The sequence below is a fragment of the Oryx dammah genome, unplaced genomic scaffold (genome assembly GCF_014754425.2).
Source record: "Oryx dammah isolate SB20612 unplaced genomic scaffold, SCBI_Odam_1.1 HiC_scaffold_26, whole genome shotgun sequence".
In the NCBI taxonomy this organism is placed as follows: domain Eukaryota; kingdom Metazoa; phylum Chordata; class Mammalia; order Artiodactyla; family Bovidae; genus Oryx; species Oryx dammah.
The window spans coordinates 44112155-44133542 of NW_024070210.1; the positions used below are offsets into that span (position 1 = coordinate 44112155).

At 39.9% G+C, this 21388-nt stretch overlaps 1 protein-coding gene across 1 annotated transcript in view; it reads left to right on the forward strand.

Moving 5' to 3' along the window:
• The window catches only part of TMOD2 (tropomodulin 2), a 61402-nt gene that overhangs the window by 23699 nt on the left and 16315 nt on the right, over window positions 1-21388 (forward strand). The window contains exons 4-8 of the mRNA XM_040226525.1: window positions 986-1108; window positions 4098-4184; window positions 12571-12701; window positions 14705-14812; window positions 21233-21376. Of these exons, the coding sequence (XP_040082459.1) occupies window positions 986-1108; window positions 4098-4184; window positions 12571-12701; window positions 14705-14812; window positions 21233-21376 (593 nt within the window). The remainder of the gene's footprint in view (window positions 1-985; window positions 1109-4097; window positions 4185-12570; window positions 12702-14704; window positions 14813-21232; window positions 21377-21388) is intronic.

Sequence of the window (21388 nt, forward strand, 5' to 3'; positions counted from 1 at the left end):
TTCTATCATGACATCCATTTACTGCTCCCACAGCACTGTGACAACATTCATCCTTTTGTTTACTTATTTCCAGTTTTGTGTGTTTGTCGCATGAATCTGAGATCCACGGTGGGACTGTGTCTCTCTTGCATCCTGGCACAGAAACTGGCATGGTGCAGGCACTGGACAACATGGGTTAGAATGAATGCCATCGCTGAGCTTCTGTGCTAGGGCCACGGAAGCAGGAGTAGCAGCCCCTTGTCTGCGGCTTTCCCTGTGCAGCGTCACAGCTGCTGTGAACCATGTGCGTCCAGTGCCCCGTGAAGCACTGGTGATATCATTTTATTAAGAAAGTAAGGTTGGGCAGTGACAAATTGGGCAAATAGCCAAGGTTTGCAGTAGAAACATGGAGCTGTTTCTATGGCAGCATGGTTATTGTTAGACTAATTGTGAAGGGAAAAATAAATTGTAATGTCAACTCTTCAATAAAAGGCCAATTAACTTGCAGTATTAGGGTAGTGAGAGAATAACAAGAGGAAAGCTGTCGTCTTCTGTTCTCGGAGCAGAGGTCTGGGGAGCAGCTATGGTGAATTAACTCCTGATCCAGATTAATCTGCAGATGGTTCTTAGGGGGTTAGGCGTCCAGGAGCAGTCAGAGTAATAAATAGGGGTCCAGACGGGGTGGACAGCTGCTCAGGGGAGCTTAGGAGAAGCCACGTGATTGGGTTAAAGAGCAGAGAGCAAGTTTTCCAGAAAGAGTGGAAGGATCAGAGTGAGGTGTGCACAGGGCCCCAGGAAGACCACCAGTGACCCAGGAGCATGTCTAGCCAGGATTCCTTAATTTCTGAGATGATGCCAATGTCACTAATCCACTAATCCTGGTTAGACCTGTATTGGTTTAATGCTTCAGCTCTTAATGACCAGAGCTGTACATTCTCTGGTTAGTTCACTTCCCCTGTAACAAGGCAGCAGCACACAATGTTTTTGTTTTTCTTCTGATTTTAAGGGAGAGTCTTCATCCCCAAAGAAAAGCCCATAGAAACTCATAAAGAAGAAAAGGTGACCCTGGACCCAGAACTGGAAGAAGCTTTGGCCAGCGCCTCCGACACTGAACTCTATGACCTTGCAGGTTAGTCCTCAGCTCTGGAAAGCTTTTCTGTCTAGCACTGTGACCTCCAGACATGCACTGACCCCCTGGAAACAGCCTCTGAGCCCCTGTGTCACTATTGATTGTTACTATGATATCAAGTTGACTTCAGCCATTAGGCAGCTGAGATGCTGGATGCAGGTCACCTAAGCTCTCTGAACAAACATTTCACCGTATCTCAGCTATAAAATGTAAAATCATATTTCAGTTGTAAAGTACCCACAGTAATGCCTATCCTACAAAATCCAAGAGTTACTGTGAGAAATCAAAGAGAAGAAATATGAAGGAGTGTTGAGAACTTAAACAATAAAATAACAGCCCTTATGCCTTCAAAAAAGCTTCACATTTGGCATTTTATAATCACAAAATTTCCATTTCCATCACAAAATTTCTTGTTCTTTCCCACAGTCACTGTTTTTCATTCCCACTTAGAGTTATATTAACCTAACCATGGAGCAGAACCCGTTTTACTGTTATATTTCCCCAGTAAAGTAGATCCATATTCAGCCCAGTCTGCTCATTTTTTTCTAGTTTTCTTAACAATAGCAACAGTATAATAATAATTATTATTATATGTGAATTGAGAATTGGTTATACATACAGATAGAAAAAACCCAGGGAAGGGATAGTTAGGGAATTTGGGATCAAATGTACACATTGCTATATTTAAAATGGATAATCAACAACGACCTACTGTATAGCACAGAGAATTCTACTCAGTGTTATGTGGCAGTCTGAATGGGAGAGGAGTTTAGGGGGAGAATGGATACACGTATATGTGTGGCTAAGTCACTCTGCTGTGCACCTGAAACCGTCACAACATTGGTAATTGGGTATGCTGCCACTGCTGCTGCTGCTAAGGCACTTCAGTCGTGTCCGACTCTGTTCAACCCCATAGACAGCAGCCCACCAGGCTCCCCCGTCCCTGGGACTCTCCAGGCAAGAACACTGGAGTGGGTTGCCATTTCCTTCTCCAATGCATGAAAGTGAAAAGTGAAAGTGAAGTCGCTCAGTCATGTCTGACTCTTCGAGACCCCCTGGACTGCAGCCTACCAGGCTCCTCCATCCATGGGATTTTCTAGGCAAGAGTACCAGAGTGGGTTGCCATTGCCTTCTCTGGTTAATTGGCTATACTCCAATATAAAGTAAAAAGTTTTTTTTTAAGAAAAAACCCAAATAGTACAAAATAATATGTAATGAATTATATAAGCGTCCTCCCATTTCTTGTACTTCCTTTGAAAAAGATTCCATGCATATACCTGCGTATTTGTGCACTAATTGGACGGAAATTTGCATTATTAGGGTCATTAGATCCCCACAGGATAGAAGTGCTTTGAAAAACAGTCCACAGCTTTGGCAAGAATTTTCACATTGTTATTCCATTGGAAGACATGAGTAATAATAATCTCCTTCCTCCCAGGAGAACCAACTCTGCCTTATTCTAAGATTAAAACTTGACAAGGGGAGTGAAATTATAATCATAAGTTGCTTAGTGAATATGGGGCCAAAGCAAGATATGCTTGTTGGATGGTCTCAGTGTCCTGTGTTTATTCTCCCTAGACAATGCCAAAAACACCGTGACAAATTCTTATTTATTTAACAAGAATTTGTAAAGCACTTAGAACAGTGCATAACACATAGAAAGTCATTTAACCCTTGTAATAGGTAAAGTGCAATGATTATCCCTGTTTTACAGATGGGGAAACAGGCTCAGCAGCGTTTAATGACTTCTCAAGCCATACAGATAGTACATAACCTACATAGAGTTAGGATTTAAACTCAGGCTGACTGGTCCTGACTGCTACTCTAAACCCATACACTCACTGGCTCTGAACATTTACCTTTTGTTGGCTATACGGGCTGTCCTTCTAGAGTATAGTTTACAGCAGTTGAGGAGCTCAGAGGTAGGCCCCTACCACCACTGGCAAATTATTGTGGAATCCTTCCCCAGGAGGCCTCCTGGAATTTCTCACCTGGAGTTTTGTTAAGGAAGGGAAAGCTGGGTGGGCAGTGGCAGTTAGTGCCTGCTCCGTGTTCAGTTATGGCCAGTGCTGTCTCCTGCAATGGAGAAGGCAATGACACCCCACTCCAGTACTCTTGCCTGGAAAATCCCATGGATGGAGGAGCCTGGTAGGCTGTAGTTCATGGGGTCGCTAAGAGTCAGACACGACTGAGCGACTTCATTTTCACTTTTCACTTTCATGCATTGGAGAAGAAAATGGCAACCCACTCCAGCGTTCTTGCCTGGAGAATCTCAGGGACGGGGGAGCCTGGAGGGCTGCCGTCTATGGGGTCGCACAGAGTCGGACACGACTGAAGTGACTTAGCAGCAGCAGCAGCGGTCTCCTGCATACTGTACTGCCCTCTGGTGCAAGTTCTATGTAGTACAGGAGACTCAAAATCTCAGCCTGCTTACCGGACCTTTTATTGCTGACATCTTATTTCCCACCCTGGGATGCTCTAGAAGGGAAAAGAACCACTCTTTTCGGTACTGAGAGATGAGAGCAATGGGGAGGCTTACACTGAAATAGGGCCATGATCTTTCAGCCCTTTGTCTCCAGAAAAACTACATACTATAGTCTACATAATGTTAGAGCTTAAAATATTAGACTCAGTCCCACGTTCACATTTTACAGATGAGAAAACATAAGGGATGAATCTACTTAACTAGGAGATCTAAGCAGATTTTCAGTTTTGAGACAACTAGACCATTGTCCCTCAGATCCTACACGATTCCACATATATAGATGTAGAAAGACGCGAAGAATGCTAGTGATCTTAGGAGGAGGGATTTAAAAAAAAAAAAGCTTATTTAATACTATACATGTGTCACACACTTTGCAAGGCAAGTGAGGTCAAGAGACTTATCTGTATGGTATGAAGAATTGTTCTACAAAGGGAAAATTAACAATGTGGACATCTTAACAAGCTTTCTCAAAAGTTTTATTCACAGATTATTTTTGCTTTTCAGCTGTTCTTGGAGTACACAATTTGCTCAACAACCCCAAGTTTGATGAAGAAACGACCAACACGAAAGGTGGCAAAGGGCCTGTGAGAAGTAAGTTGACGTAAAATCTGTGGTTTTATGAAACCTGGGAGCCTCCGGGTGTTGCTAATAGGAGAGAAGCTTGTTGACTGGGCCCTGGGGAGTCTGGAATTCTTTTAGGCTTTGAAGGTGGATTTTGTCAGTTCACCAAGGATCACTGGGCTGTGAGCAATCAGATCAGAATAGAGTGGCCAGCACTGGGAGCTCTGTCTGGCAGTGTGACTAGTACCGATCAGTGTGTGTTGCCCAGAACACACTCCTGATGAAAGTGAAAGTCACTCAGTTGTGTCCGACTCTTTGCAACCCCATGGACTATACAGTCTGTGGAGTTCTCTAGGCCAGAATACTGGAGTGGGTAGCCTTTCCCTTCTCCAGGGGATCTTCCCAACCCAGGGACAGAACCCAGGTCTCCCGCATTGCAGGTGGATCCTTTACCATCTGAGCCACAAGGGAAGCCCAAGAACACGAGTGGGGAGCCTATCCCTTCTGCAGGGGATCTTCCCAACCCAGGAATTGAACCAGGATCTCCTGCATTGCAGGCAAATTCTCTCCTGATTCAGTCAAAGGAGGAAATGATAGATAAAAAGGTTTGCTTAGTCAGCACAGAAAGGAAAGTTTTATGTCATAACGATGCTTTAATTAGCTATAGTATCTTAGCTAAGTTTTCCTTCTCTATTCGAGAAACGTCTTTTTGTCTTAATTATGGATGTTTGTGATTGTTGCTGTTGTTCAGTTGCCAAGTCATGTCTGACTCTTTGCAACGCCATGGACTGCAGCATGCCAGGCTTCCCTGTCTTCCAGAGCTTGCTCAAACTCATGTCCGTTGAGTTGGAAATGCCATCCAATCATTTTATCCTCCGTTGCCCTCTTTTCTTCTTGCCCTCAATCTTTCCCTGCATCAGGGTCTTTTCCAGTGAGTCAGCTCTTTGTATCAGGTGGTCAAAGTATTGGAGCTTCAGCTTCAGCATTAGTCCTTCCAAAGAATATTCAGGGTTGATTTTCTGTAGTATTTTAGATAAATTTTCTTCTCTATTCGAGTGCCTCTTTGTCTCAATAATGGATGTTTGTCATTCGAATTTGGGTATCTACTTCCCCCAGAGAGCATGAAAGACACACTGGTGTGGATTTCCCACAGAACATTCCAGACCACTCTCTTCTTTGTCACCATTTTCTGGAGAAATGTACCCTTCATTAGCCTCTCTCACTTACTCATTCATCAGTCATTTACTAAATATTTACTGTGTCAGGAATGTTCTAGGCTTAGGTACAAAGGTAAAAAAAGATGATGCCTGCCCAAAGGAACTTATCTATCTGTGGGAGGGACAGATCAATAATCAAATAATTTCAGTACAGTGTGATCCAGCGATTATGAAAACTCACAGAAGAGCACAGCTTTTCTTAATAAAATTATATTTTATTCTCTCTGATGGTGACTTTGGCAATGCTTTCTAGTTTCAGCAATGTGTCTGTCAGCCACCATTTATACTGGGTCATTTACCCAGACAGTGAGCAATATTCCTTTTATTTTCCTTCTGGTTTCTTATGCATACAAATGAAAAATATTCATCCTTTTAATCTCAATACCAAAATGTAACATTCTGACAACATGTTTGTTATGAAAAAAAGTCTGGTGCATAGCCTACTGGGCTTTTATACATACACATACACACATATCATTAACTTTTAAAAATACTATTTTTTTAGAACAGTTTTGTGTTCACTGCAAAATTGAGAGAAAGGTACAGAGATACGCCATTCCATATGCACAGCCTTTCCACTTAGCTATATCCTGCACAGAGTGGTGCATTTATTACAATTAATGAACCTACACTGACACATCATTATCACTCTGAGCCCCAAGTTTACAATAGGGCTCACTGCTAGGTTTGTACATTCTCTGGGTTTGCACAAATGTACAATGACAGGTTTCCACCACTACAGTATCAGGCAGAGTGGTTTCACTGTCCTGAAACTTCTCTGTGCTCTGCCTGTTCATCTCTCCTTCCCCACTAACCTCTGGCAACTGCTGATCTTTTAACTGTCTCCATCATTATGCCTTTTCCAGAATGTCATATAATTGAAACCATACAGTATGTAGCCTATTCAGACTGGTTTCTTTCACTTAGTAATATGCATTTAAGGTTCCTCTGTGTCTTTTCAAGATTTGATAGAACCTTTCTTTTCTTTATTGGGAGTAACAGTTGATGTACAATATTATATAAATTATAGGTATATGGCATGTGATTCAGTTTTTAAAGGTTATACTCCATTAATAGTTATTATATATTACTATGGAGTTGGCTATATTCCTTATGTTATATAGTATATCCCCATAGTTTATTTTATTCATAAGGATTGGTACTTCTTAATTCTCTATTAAGAGAATTCTCTAATTAAGAGAATTCTTAATTCTCTGTCTTGCTCCTCCCCCCTTTCCTCTCCCCACTGGTAACCACCAGTTTGTTCTCTGTATCTGTGAGTTTACTTCCTTTTTGTTATATTCATTAATTTGGTTTTTTTAAGATTCACATATAAGTGACATCTTAAAGTAGTTGTCTTTCTCTGTCTGACTTATTTCACTTAGCATACTACCTTCCAAGTTAATCCATGTTGTTGTAAAATGGTAAAATTTCATTCTTTATCATGGTTGCGTAATAGCCCATATTTGTTTGTACATATGTGTATATATTATCCATTATCTGTTGATATATGTTTAGGCTGCTTCCATATCTTGGCAATTGTAAATAATACTTCTGTGAACATGGGGATGCACGTGTCTTTTCAAATTAGTGTTTTTGCTTATTTTGGACATATGCCCAGGAATGGAGTTGCTAAATCACGTGGCAGTGATAGCTCATTTCTTTTTAACACTGAGTAATGTTCCATAATTTGGATATACCACAGTTTATCAGATCACCTACTGAAGGACATCTTAGTTGCTTCCAAATTTTGGAAATTAAGAATAAAGCTGCTACAAATATCCGTGTTCAGATTTTGGACATAAATTTTCAACTCCTTTGGATAAACATAAAGGAGCATTGATTGCTCAATCTTATGTTGAGGTGTTTGGTTTTGAATTCCATGAGCAATGAATGAGAATTTCTGTTGTTCCACATACTCACCAGCATTTGGTTTTGTCAGTGTTCCAGAATCTGGTCATTCTAATAGGTGTGTAGTGGTGTGTCACTATTTTAATTTGCATTTCCCTAAACTAAGATCATGTCATCTGGTCCCATCACTTCATGGGAAATAGATGGAGAAACAGTGGAAACAGTGTCAGACTTTATTTTGGGGGGCTCCAAAATCACTGCAGATGGTGATTACAGCCATGAAATTAAAAGATGCTTATTCCTTGGAAGGAAAGTTATGACCAACCTAGATAGCACGTTAAAAAGCAGAGACATTACTTTGCCAAGAAAGATCTGTCTAGTCAAGGCTATGGTTTTTCCAGTAGTCATGTATGGATGTGAGAGTTGGACTGTGAAGAAAGCTGAGCACCGAAGAACTGATGCTTTTGAACTGTGGTGTTGGAGAAGACTCTTGAGAGTCCCTTGGACTGCAAGGAGATCCAACCAGTCCATTCTGAAGGAAATCAACCCTGGGATTTCTTTGGAAGGAATGATGCTAAAGCTGAAACTCCAGTACTTTGGCCACCTCATGTGAAGAATTGACTCATTGGAAAAGACTCTGATGCTGGGAGGGATTGGGGGCAGGAGGAGAAGGAGATGACAGAGGATGAGATGGCTGGATGGCGTCATTGACTCAATGGACATGAGTTTGGGTGAACTCCGGGAGTTGGTGATGGACAGAGAGGCCTGGCGTGCTGCAATTCATGGAGTCTCAAAGAGTCGGACATGACTGAGTGACTGAACTGAACTGAATAATGTATGATGTGGAGCATCTTTTCATATGCTTATATTTCATTTGTATATCTTCTTTGGTGAGATATCTCTTAACTTTTTTGGCTTATTTTTAAAATCATGTTGTTTCCTTATCATTGAGTTTTAAGAGTTCTTTGTGTATTGGATAAGTGCTTTATCACATGTATCTTTTTCTGATTTTTTTAATGAATCAAAGATTTTTAAAATTATATAATGTTTTACAAATGGCAAAAGTTTCGCACAGTTCAGTTCAGTCACTCAGTCATGTCCAACTCTTTGCAAGCCCATGGGCTGCAGTTTGCCAGGCTTTCCTATCCATCACCAACTCCCAGAGGTTGCTCAAACTCATGTCCATTGAGTTGGTGATGCCATCCAACCATCTCTGTCATCCCCTTCTGCTCCTGTCTTCAGTCTTTCCCAGCATTAGGGTCTTTCGCAATGAGTAACTTCTTTGCATCAGGTGGTCAAAGTATTGGAACTTCAGCTTCAGCATCAATCCTTCCAGTGAATATTCAGGATTGGTTTCCTTTACGATTGACTGGTTTGATCTCCTTGCAGCCCAAGGGACTCCCAAGAGTCTTCTCCAACACCACAGTTCAAAAGTATCAATTCTTTGGCACTCAGCTTTCTTTATAGTCCAACTCTCACATCCATACGTGACTACCTGAAAAACCATAGCTTTAACTAGATAGACCTTTGTTGGCAAAATAATGTCTCTGCTTTTTAATATGCTATCTAGGTTAGTCATAGCTTTTCTTCTGAAGAGCAAGCATCTTTTAATGTCATGGCTGTAATCACCATCTTCAGTGATTTTGGAGGCCCCAAAAATAAAGTCTGTCACTGTTTCCAGTGTTTCCCTATCTATTTGCCATGAAGTGATGGGACCAGATGCCATGATCTTAGTTTTTTGAATGTTGAGTTTTAAGCCAGCTTTTCCACTCTCCTCTTTCACTTTCATCAAGAGGCTCCTTAGTTCCTCTTCACTTTCTGCCATAAGGGTGGTATCATCTGCATATCTGAGGTTATTGATGTTTCTGCTGGCATTCTTGATTCCAGCTTGTGCTTCATCCAGCCTGGCATTCCACATGATGTACTCTGCATATAAGTTAAATAAACAGGGAGACAATATACAGCCTTGATGTACTCACACACATGATTTCAAATAATCTCATAACAACCCTTTTTTTCCACTATACCCATATAGTGTCCCTCCCCTCCTCCTTCTCCCCACTGGTAACCACTAGTTTTTTCTCTATATCTGTGAGTCTATCAGATGTGTCTTTTGCAAATATTTTCTCCCAGTCTGTGCTTTATCTCCCCATTGCTCTTGAGTGCCGGGAGCCAGCATGAGGAACTCCGCCCGTGGCAAAGGTCATGAGGAAGGAGGCTCGGCATACACAAAGGCAGATTCGAGCCTCAGGAGACCCCCTGTTCCCGAGAATCTACCCCCAAAAACCAGAGTCTGCCTGCTTTACTGTGCTATGCTTTCCACCTATTCTTCTGACATTAACAGGGCGCTGTCCCCCCACCACCTTTTTCTGGAAAAAGTTAATTTAGAGCTTTTAAATAATAAGTCTCCTGGGCATAATAAGAGTGTTTCCATCCAAAAACCCCTCTTATGGCTTTCTAGCCTGCCTACAGGACTCTTACAGCTGCGCATGTGATTGTTTGTGGACTCCCGACAGGCGAGAGGCACAGGAAGCTTAAAACATCCTAGGAATGTAGGGTCTTCCAAGGAGTCAAATTCATTAGAATAGGACTGATTAAGGGCTTCATTTGTTTAGCCAATATTTGCTGCCAAATTTTCATATCTTTTATTTGTAGGTATAGTTGGAATGTAGAAAAAACAGGTAGTAGACCTGGTATTAGCAACATTAGATCTTTGAGTTAAGTACTTTCTTTGTTATAACCCACTGCAGCTTTGTTCTACAGGAATGTAACTTTATTTAGTACTTTGAGGGTGATGCAGATTAAAGAAAAAACACTTTAAGGGAAAAAGAGTTTTCTGGTTGATAGACATTTATCTAGGATAAGAGCCATAAAAATGTCAACAGGCCCCCTGGCCATAAGATGATGTAAAACTACCTGGGACCTTTTGTATACAGGAAGGTATGCAAAAAGAAAGCCTGGTCTCAATAAGGGTCAGGACTGCTGCCCCTGCATAACTCTGCATATTCCATTATTTCTTTATGTACAACTTGGGGAAAATCCCATGGATGGAGGAGCCTGGTAGGCTGCAGTCCAGGGGGTCGCTAGGAGTCGGACACAACTGAGCAACTTCACTTTCACTTTTCACTCTCATGCATTGGAGAAGGAAATGGCAACCCACTCCAGTGTTCTTGCCTGGAGAATCCCAGGGACGGGGGAGCCTGGTGGGCTGCCGTCTATGGGGTCGCATAGAGTCGAACACGACTGAAGCGACTTAGCAACAGCAGCAGCAGGGGTATATAAGCTGCTTTTGAAAGTAAAGTTGTGGGTCTGGCACCAATGCTTGGTTCCCCCATGTCGTTCTTTTCTCCCTTTTCTGGCTGAATTCCCATCTGGAGCGTGGAGGCTCACCATGTCTACTTATTTGCCCTGGCTTCTAAGACCCATGCGAGAGGGAGCACAAGGCGGGGCACCCTCCGCTATTCAAGCAGGCGCCGGTGGCCTACGTAGATGGTGCAAGTTCCTTGTCTTGGAACTTATTGGTTCTCCGTGTAAACCAAGTTATTCAGCCTCTTTTCTCCACTAATTTTCTTACTACGCTATTCTTTCCTAATCTCTCTTTATATTTCTAAATAAATAAATTTTTCCTCACCGACTCCGTCCCCGCTTTGAATTCCCTAGATCCACTGGGGCTGGACACTGGCACTTGAGAGTATTTTCTGCAGAGTATAAATGTTTAATTTGAATGCATGTCAGTTTATCAATTCTTCCTTTTAAGGATTATGCCTTTAGGGCTGTATCTAAAACTTCATCTTCAAACCCAAGGTCATCTAGATTTTATCCTATGTTATCTCCTAGGAGTTCTATAGTTTTGCATTTAAATTTAGGTCTATGATCTGTTTTGAGTTAATTTTTGTGAAGAATGTAAGGTCTGTGTATGCGTACTAAGTCACTTCAGTCGTGTCCAACTCTTTGCAACCCTATGAACGGTAGGTAGCCTGCCAGGCTTCTCTGTCCATGGAATTTTCCAGCAAGAATACTGGAGTGGGTTGCCATGCCCTCCTCCAGGGGATCTTCCCAACCCGTGGATTGAACCAGCTCTTACATCTGCGTTGCCAGGTGGGTTCTTTACCACTTGCACCACCTGGGAAGCCCATAATGTCTGTATCTAGATTCTTTTATTTTTTCTTTCATGTAGATGTCCAGTTAGTCCAGCACCATTTGTTGAAAAGACTACTTTTTTCTCCGCTATATTACCTTTGCTGCTTTGTCAAAGATCAATTGATTGTATTTATGTGGGTCTATTTGTGGCCTCTCTATTATGTTCCACTGATCTATTTGTATATTTTCACCAATATCACTATCTTCCTTCCTATAGCTTTAAGTCTTCTTTAAGTTGAATTGCTGGATTTGTTTTTCTTTTTCAAGATTGTTTTGGCTATTCTGTTTATTTTTCCTCTTTATATAAACTTTATAATCATTTTTTAATATCTGAAAAATAAATTTCTGAGATTTTCATTGGGATCGCATTGCATTTGGAAGAACTGACATCTTGACAACACTGAATATTTCTGTACATGGAATATCTCTCCTTCCCACTAACAATATATGAAGATGCTTTTTCCTCTACATTGTTGCTGACTCTGAATATTATCTTTTTACATTTTTTGGCAAATCAAATGGTATCTCATTTTTAAATTTCTCAGAATTTAATTACTGTTTTATATTTTTTTGCTTGACTGATAGAGATCCCTCTGATCATTAGCTGTTCATTTTCCACTGGGTAATCTTACTGCCTTGTAGAAGCTCTGTGTATATTGAGATATAAACCCTTTGTGTGTTACATACATTGCAAACATTTTCTGTTAACTGCTTTTGAGAATTCTTCTACTTCTTTTCTGTTCCTTTCTCTTCCTACACCATCCTCAAAATTAAAGCTCCAAGATGGAAATGAGGATGGGCTAGGGGAGAATTAAGGTTTGGGAAATAAAGGAACTCATGTTTGTGCATCTTAGATTCTTTGGTTTGGTTATTCTAGTTTGAAAGAGGTCCATATGGAGCAGCTATAACTACCTGTGGATATTCTTTTAGGAGTTTGAGTTTGCTGTAGAGCCTCCTGCACTTTGGCTCCATGGAGCATCAACCACTGAGACTTCTCATTGCAGCTGAAAACACCAACCTGGGAGGCTGTAACTCAGAGCCACACCATTCCTCTGCTTGCTGAGTTGAGAATAAGCTTGCTATCACTGATATTAGAATATTATTAGAATCACCACATATGAAAAGAAGGTCATTTGGGGGGAAGTTGTCTCTGATTTTTATGGGAGAGACCTTACATTTTATTTTTTAAATTAAAACTTGTGTCTTAGATGTGGTCAAAGGTGAAAAGGTCAAGCCAGTATTTGAGGAACCACCCAATCCCACAAATGTGGAAGTAAGTCTACAGCTGATGAAAGCCAATGATCCCAGCTTGCAAGAAGTCAACCTCAACAATATTAAGGTATTTCATTATGATTGTTGTCAGTCACTTGATTTATTGTTCAGTCAGAAAACTTACTGGAGATGACTGCCTGCCTTTACACATGTTCTAAATCCTTTAGTCGCTGATTTTGAGGCAAAATATCCTATTCAGAAGGAGTGGATTTATTTGCTCAATGCTATGTGGCATCCTGGATGGGAAAGGAGTTTGGGGGAGAATGCATACATGTGTATGTATTGCTAAGTCCCTTTGCTGTCCACCTGAAGCTATCAAAACATTGTTAATTGGCTATTCTCTTATATATAAAATAAAAAGTTAAAAAATAATAATAAATAAATGTTTTAAGTAAATTAAAGAAGTAGGTTTTAAAAAAAATAATTATTATTTCTAGAATTCTTTGAAAAGAATTACAGTACTTGTGTTAAACAAGTGTTATTCATTATCTACTACTGAGTAACAAATTACCCCCAAACTTAGAGGCTTAAAACAATAAACAGTTTATTATTTCACATAATTTCTGAGTGTCAGGAATCTGAGAGTGACTTGGCTGGGTAGCTGTGGCTCAGGGTCTCAGATGAGGCTGTAGTAAAGCTGTCAGCCAGAGCTGCAGTCATCTCAAGGCTTGACCAGGGGTTGGGGCTCCATTTGCAAGATGGCACACTCATGTGACTATTGGCAGGAGGCCTCAGTTTCCTCAGCACATGGACCTCTTAATAGGGCTGCCAACATATCTTCACATCATGACAACTTCCTTCCCCCAGAGCAAATGAACCAAGAGAAAAAGAGAGAGTAAACTGAAAGCCACAATGTCTTTTATGACCTATTCTCTGAAGTCACTTCTGCTTTGACAATGTCTTAGCACTCTCAAAGGGTGGAGAAATTGTGTTGTGTGTGTGAGAGAGAGAGAAAGAATGAGAGAAAGAGAAAACACTAGCTGACACCTTTTGTGTTCCTTCTTATTAGGCCAATTTCTAGCATTCAATAATATCAACTGATTTTTATTGACTATTAGCTATGTGCCATATACTTTGCTAAATACTTGAAATTCATTATCTCATTTAATCCTTAGTGGGACTTTAAGAGATTCAGGTGTCCCCGGTCACAGAGCTGGCCTGTAGTGCTTCATGAACTCATGTTAGCCTCTAGCTGTGCCCCGTATTGCCTGCCTCTCCGGTTTTCAGTACTGTGCTAAGTGCTATGGAAGGGGGAGTAAGAGTCATTCAGTCTCGATTCTGAAGAACTTAAATTAGGAGAAAACCACTAAGCAGATATTATAACATGATGTGGTAAGCCCCCAAATTCTGTGGAACTGCAGGTAAGGGAAGTTGATTCTGCCTGAGAGAACCAATAAGCAAAGGAGGTGATGTTTCTGCTGGGTCTTGAAAGATGAGTAGGAATTAGAGCTAATTTAATTCTAGTCTGGCTAGAATATAGAGGATGAAAGAGAAAAAGAGGGAAGGGTGGTATGTGCGTAATTCGGAGGGTGAACAGAAGTGATGCCCGAGTGTCACGCTGTGTTAGATTCCCTTATTGGACACTAGGTGGTGCTGTTGGCTCTGGATAGGTCGGTTGCTAGAGATGGACGATCAATGTCTTTGAGAGAGGATAAAATCTAAGGTACGTTCAAGTCACCAAAATACGAACCTTAAAATTGTGAACTTTCAAAGATGCAAACATACGTGCCAGCCCCTGTATGCCAGCTGTTGTACTGTACTCTTGTGCTTTTCAAGGTACTGTACTGTAAGATTAAAAATGTTTGTTTTTTGTGTTTGTTTTTATATATGTAGTATTTGTGTGAAAAGTAGTATACACCTGTTACAGTATAGTATTAACTAGCTGATTGTGTTAGTCGGGTATCTAGGCTAACTTTGTTGGAGTTACGTACACATTGGACCTGGGAATGTGCTCTCAGAATGAAACTCATGCGTAGGTCGGGGACCTGCTGTATGTAAAAGCTGTGGGTCCTGAGCTTAGGGTGAAGGTGCTATAGAAGGATTCATCAACAATCTGTGTCTTTCTCATAGAACATTCCAATTCCAACCCTGAAGGAATTTGCAAAGGCTCTGGAGACCAACACTCATGTGAAAAAGTTCAGTCTGGCCGCAACCCGCAGCAATGACCCAGTGGCAATTGTGAGTAAAATCCTTAGAAATATAGCCCTCAGATATTTAATTCAGTAGAAGTCATTTTTAATTTGTTTTATCAATTAACAATGTTCAGATCTGGTCAATTTATTTTCTGTATAACTAATAAACAAAATTAGTTATAATGAGACGATAAAACAAGAACCCACAAGTCAGGCACTTTGAATTCACTAGGATTTTGTTAACACTACACTTTTAAGAAAAAGATATAAGATTAGATTAGGCATCTAGCTAAATAAATATTTAGATTCTGTTCTATTCTTAGTACAAATTCTGAAATGTTTGCACCTGCAGTAGCATTCCATCACAATAAATGGCTATGAGACCCCTTCCCCCATGAAAGCCTACAGGAACTCAGCACATAGAAAAAATGTTAACGTATATTTCATTTTAATCTTTTAAGTGGATTCATATGTCTCAAAAATATTTTAAACAACCAAATCTTAAAACATTTTTGTTTGATATTGTTAACCAGAAGATAAAAGAAAAACAAAAGGGCTATTCCTTCTATGCACCTTAGTTGATTCAGGTAAATAAGGAAACCCCTGAGCCCAAGTAAATACTACTACTGTTATTACATTAGTACTACTGTTATTCCTCCTATTAATAGCTCACATTTCCTGAGCACTTAGTAACTGCCAGCTCTGATCCCTGTCCTTTGCTAGGTCATCTCACTGAATCCTCAGTACACACAATGAGGTGTGTGCTGTTATTAGTTCCCACTCTAACAAATGAGCAGTGTGAGGCTCAGAAAGGTTAAGTAACTTTTCCAAAGTAACCCAATCAGCAAAGGACAAAGCCAGGATTCACCACCAGGTCCTGGTTCCACAATCAAAATGCCTAACCACCCAGCTATGCTATATTTAAATACATTACCTCACTGTTGTATGTTTGCTAAACTGTGCCAATTGTCAGAAGCCTAAGCATTAGGCCACATCAATGGTTCTACAGGATCTGATGCTCAGCACTTGAAAAATAAAAGTTTCTTGACTTGATGATGTGATTTAAAGTAATATGTCTTTTGGAAGATTTAAAATAGCATTAAAAAGGGACAGCAAGAAAGTAATGCTACCCACCACGGTGCTGATGCAGAGTAGATGTTGAAAAACAAGTATTGAAAAATACTTGTTAAATGAATGAATGGATGTGTCCTCTAACCTCTGAACAATAGGCAGTATTTCCATGATGACATCAGCAAATGTGAAGTAAGCACTCATGTAAGAGAGCGGCTAAGCTACAGAACTGATGTTTTCACCAGCAATTATTACATGTCTAAATTTGTAGGTTGAAAGCAGTTTTGAATTTGAAACCTATCATTGAAATAGAAAAAGAACAGAACTAGATCATTGGTGAGGTGAAGGTAGCAATTTAAGGGTTCTTATCTATGTATGATTTTGTGTATAATCTCTGCCCTTCACTAGATTTGTTTTCAGTTAAGCAAAAATTTTCACAGTGCATTTTGTATGTGAATAACTAAAGGGATAAATAAAGAAATGATTTGTAATTTCTGTTTAATATAATATTTACAGTAAAATGGCAGGGATGCAACTAGTTCATAGTTTACTGTCAGTACTACTAGTAAATAATCTAGCTTCTCCTCTAGGTCAAATAGATAACTTGCTAAATGGACTAATATATATATCCATTACACAGCCCAATATGTTAATAATATACATTAACACACATTATATCTATAATGTATTTATATTATATATTAGTATATAGAATATAATATAACCCCAAATGTATTAATAATATATTAAGATATATATTACTATATCAAATATAATAATCTGCTTGATATAGTTTTCAATCCAACAACTATGTATTGAATGTACACCTTGTGACAAGCACACCATACAACTGCAAGGAATAACTGTTATCCTTTAGAGTGAAAAGAAAAGCCTCTTTCAGCCTTATGTCTGGATGGCTTCATATGGTCCAGCCCTCACCTGGCTGACCCCAGATGGTTCCCCTTTCAGCTAAGAAAAGGAAAGAACTTTTCTATAGGTTGAAGATTGGTTGATTATCCCACAAGCAGCAGAGATATTCAGACTGTGATTATGGCAGAACTGTTGAGAATTACAGATCAGCATTAAAATAAGAGCTTGGAGGCTGTTTTCTATGTAAGGTTCAGAAATAGACTCTACAAAATACTTGTGGGATTATAGTGAATATAGACAAGCTATGTGGATATGAGATGACATTATCCCCATTTTACAGATGTGGCAACTGAGGCTCAGAGTTTGAGTATCTTAACTAAGGTTACCCAGCTTGTGACCAAGCCAGGAAGCAAATTTAAGTGATCTGTAATCAAATTCAGTGTACCATGTTCCAAGTACTTCCATATAATCACACCTATAGCAGAAGTGTTAATGAAACTTGCCACACTAATGAATGCCAATGTAGAGAAAAGGCCCAAATATGTTTTTTAAAAATGCTGTTATTAATAGGGATGCCACATAAACATCAGAAGTTTAGGACAGCACTATCAAATAAAAATAAAATGAGAACCACAAATGTATGCTACACATGGACCTTTAAATTTTCCAGTAACCACATTAAAAAAATGGGTGGAATTAAATTTAATAATATATTTTATTTAAACCACCATATCCAAAATACCATCATTTCAAAATGTATATGTAATGAGGTCTTTTGCAGTATTTTTTCCGTACTACATCTTTGAAATCTGATGTATTTTCATATTTACAGCACATCTCAGTTCATAAGAGGCACTTTTCAAGGCCTCCATAGTCTCCTGTGGCTACCCCTGCAAGGGTACAGGTTTGGACAGTGCAGGAAACTGCAATTTCCACACAACACTATAAAGTACAGAAAGCAAAACCTTCTCTTTAAAAATGTATTTCTACACTGTTTATACAACCTTTAAGAAATCTAGTCTTGGTTTCACTAACGTTATTATCCTCAGCACATGTAATAGATGCTCAAATATTTGCTGAACTGCAGTGAACCTGGGCCTGGAGCCCAGGGTTGTATTTGGCTGGGTCTTTCTTCCCTGTTTTGTTCAGTATAAGAGAAGTGTTTTCTCCAGTTTAAAAGAAATTGGCAAGATGGTGGCTACTTGCCAGTAGGTCCGGCAAGTTTTTTATAAAGGCCTAATTGCTCTGACATTTTGTTATTCTAATAGCAGAAGTAAATCCCAAAGCTTGGAGAATCCATAAGGAAAGGCCTGATGCATTCCTTTTGGGGGCTCTAATTAAAATGTGTACATTTAATTCTAATTAAAGACCTTGCACTGAATAAATACACTTTAATTTACATGGTGTATACTAACATCAGTGCAAACCCTTGAGCTTTCCTTGTAGTTCAAACAAGTGCTTGACTAATACACAGAATTATTCTTCTAGTCCAGTGGTTCTCAACTCAGGGTGATTCTGCCCTCCAGGGAACATTTGGCAGTGTCTGGAGATATTTTTGGTTGTCATGACTGGGAGGGTACTGTTGACATTTTGTGGGTCTCAGAGGCTGCTAAACCTCCCACAAGACACAGGATACCTCCCACAACAAAGAATTCTCCAGCCTCAGATGTCGATAGTCTCGAGGTTGGAAAACCTGTTCTTCTCCCAAGTTGAAATCCTTCTCCTCTCCCTTCTTCTTGTCCTTTCTGCCATAAAAACAAAAGAGTTCAGAAGTTCCTTGTTTACTCCCGAGAGCAATCACTGTTAGCAGTTTGTTTTTCATTCCTTTCATTGTTGTCTATATGATTTCAATTAAAGTGATTTTGAATCCTGGCTGAACATTAGTCACTGAACAGCTTTTAAAAAATACAATCATAAATCAACTACAATAAAAAAAAAAAAAAAAGCAGCTGTCTAGGCCACAGTCTGAGATTCTGATTTAATTCATCTGGTAGGGCCCAAGCATTGGTATATTTTTTAAAGCGTCCAGGTCATTCTAGTATACAACCAGGTAGAAATGCACTAATACATATGCACTTTTATTTTTGATTTATTATCTCAGATAGTTTTTGATTCTCCATTAGAAAAGATTGGGCAACCCTGTACTCTCTCTTCTTTCTACTTCATCTTCCTTTTCTAGCTCTAACTTGTAGTTATTCTATTGTTTCACACATTGGAGCTTTATACATTTTATCTCATTATATTCAGTTAGGTGTATAGATTGACAGCAAAAAAATTAGAACTTATCACCAGCATTTACAATTATCTGGCTGTATAAATATATTAAAGCCTCTGTTCTATGGGCCTTAAAGTCTAGTGACTAATGGCAGTCTGATTCTTGTTTCTTTGTGAATAGATTGCAGTGTTTTTTTCTTTCTCTATTTTCTTTCTTTCTTTTTTTGAAGTGGGGCAAGGTGAAGAGAGTCGATAACATTTAGAAGTTTTACATATTTCTGTTCTCTGAATATTCTGTGTTCCCTGCATAGCGTGCTGGCCTGTTTCGTGAACTCAACTTTTCTCTCTTGATGTTGGTTTTCCTATTAGGTCTAGCAGTCATTGTTTGCCTGTTCATAGTTCCAAATAGAGAACAAAATTGATTTGTGTAAACTGGTACTATTTCTTCTGCAGTTATGTAGATCTGGTTCACCAAAAGACCTATCCTTTAAAAAGGAAGCCCATTTATATTTCTCCATTTGTTGCCATCTGGCAGGCCATACATTTTATTTAGTAATTATTGATTCTGCCTCTCCTGCTGAAATATAAGCTCCCTGAAACAGGGATTTTGTTTTCTCTACAGCTAGCACAAAGCAGAAGCCTGACACAGAATCTTTTCTAAGTGAATGAGTGAATAAATGAATGAGAGTAAGTGCTTTTGTAAGCAGGCAGATGAGTTGATGAGCAGCCTTCTCTGTAGTGTGTGTATGAGAAGCTAGCAGGCAACCAGGGAATCCTGAGCAACTGCTCAAGTCGGGAGGGCTTCCCTCTGGGAGGGACACGGTCCAGTGTATTTCCATCCTGGGCATTGCCGCCTCTCCTGTCTCTTCTCCCACTCTGTAACTGGTGGAAGATCTGGGGGTGCCTCCATTTCTGCACTTCTTCCCTCTCGGGACCCAGCACCCTCACTGAGCCTCTTCCTGGGAGATTTCTCACTGATGGCTGTGCAGGCAGTTGCTCTTTTTCAGGGAAGCCTCAGGAAGAGCTGATGTGCTCTCTACCTGCTCTCGCTGATCCACCTGTTCCTAAGGCAGCTTTGTAGTGAGACACCCTAATTGAGGCTTCCCAGGTGGCACAGAACCCACTTGCCAGTGCAGGAGACTTAAGAGGCGTGGGTTCGATCCCTGAATCGGGAAGATCTTCTGGAGGAGGGCATGGCAGCGCTCTCCAGTATCCTTGCCTGGAGAATTCCATGGACAGAGGCATTTGGAGGGCTACAGTCCATAGGGACGCAAAGAGCTGGACACGACTGAGACAGCTGTGCACACACGCACACCGCTGGGCCTTACCTCGGGCATCTCAGGCAGTTCTGTGGTCGTTTCTCCACCAACCTTTCTGTTTTTTGTATTTTAGCAACTCTTCAAGAAACTGGCCCTCTGTTTTTGTCTTCTTGCACTGTAGGGGTTCCAGCCCCTTAAAAATTATACCTTTTCTTTATGACAGCGGGAAGCTTTGGGAATAAAGGGAACAAACAGCTGTATGTGTGCCATCTACTGTCTTAATCTGGGAGTCTTTAGTGCCACTCTGAGTGATGATTTTTGTTCCAAAAGTTACCTTTGAAAAATCCTGATTTACAGATGACCTGCAATAATATGACTAAATTAGTAGTACCCAAATGCTAGTGGATGATAAAAATCTTTATCCATTTATAGTAAAAGGAGAAAAATGAAATAATTCTGAGATTAATCCTTTCTATATTTTTTTTCCTAATGTTAAAATGCCTTTTCTCAAAAAAAAAAAAATAACAATGATAACAGATGGTTGTGGGTTTTTTAATGTCCTTACCTAATAAAACAAAGTTGTTAATGCTATGTCAGTGTCTTTTTAGGGGGGCTTCCTTAGTGACTCAGTGGTAAAGAACTCTCCTGCCAATGCAGGAGACTCAGGTTCAATCCCTGGGTTGGGAAGCTCCCCTGGAGAAGGAAATGGCCACCCAGTCCAGTATTCTTGCCTGGAAAATCCCATGGACAGAGGAACATGGAGGGCTACAGTCTATGGGGTCGAAAATAGTTGGACACAACTTAGCAGCTAAACAACAACAATCTTTGTTTTTTTTTAATTTTGCAAGTATGTGGATTTTGTAAGTCTGCGCTGCTGAACCGAACTATTTTTATTGCACTTTAAAATTATTATCTTTGTTACTTGAAGGTGAAGGTATGATTTAACTAAGGTTTTCTTTAAGTACTGTAAAAAAATATTTAATATGATAGTGAGAAGTTTGGTAAATAAATCTTTAGAAACCCTAATGGTTATTTCATTTTCACATCATAAGGCCTTTGCAGATATGCTAAAAGTTAACAAGACCTTGAAAAGTCTAAACATAGAATCCAATTTCATCACTGGTGCTGGGATCCTGGCCCTTGTAGAAGCACTAAAGGAAAATGACACGTTGACTGAGATCAAGATTGACAACCAGGTGAGTTAACTC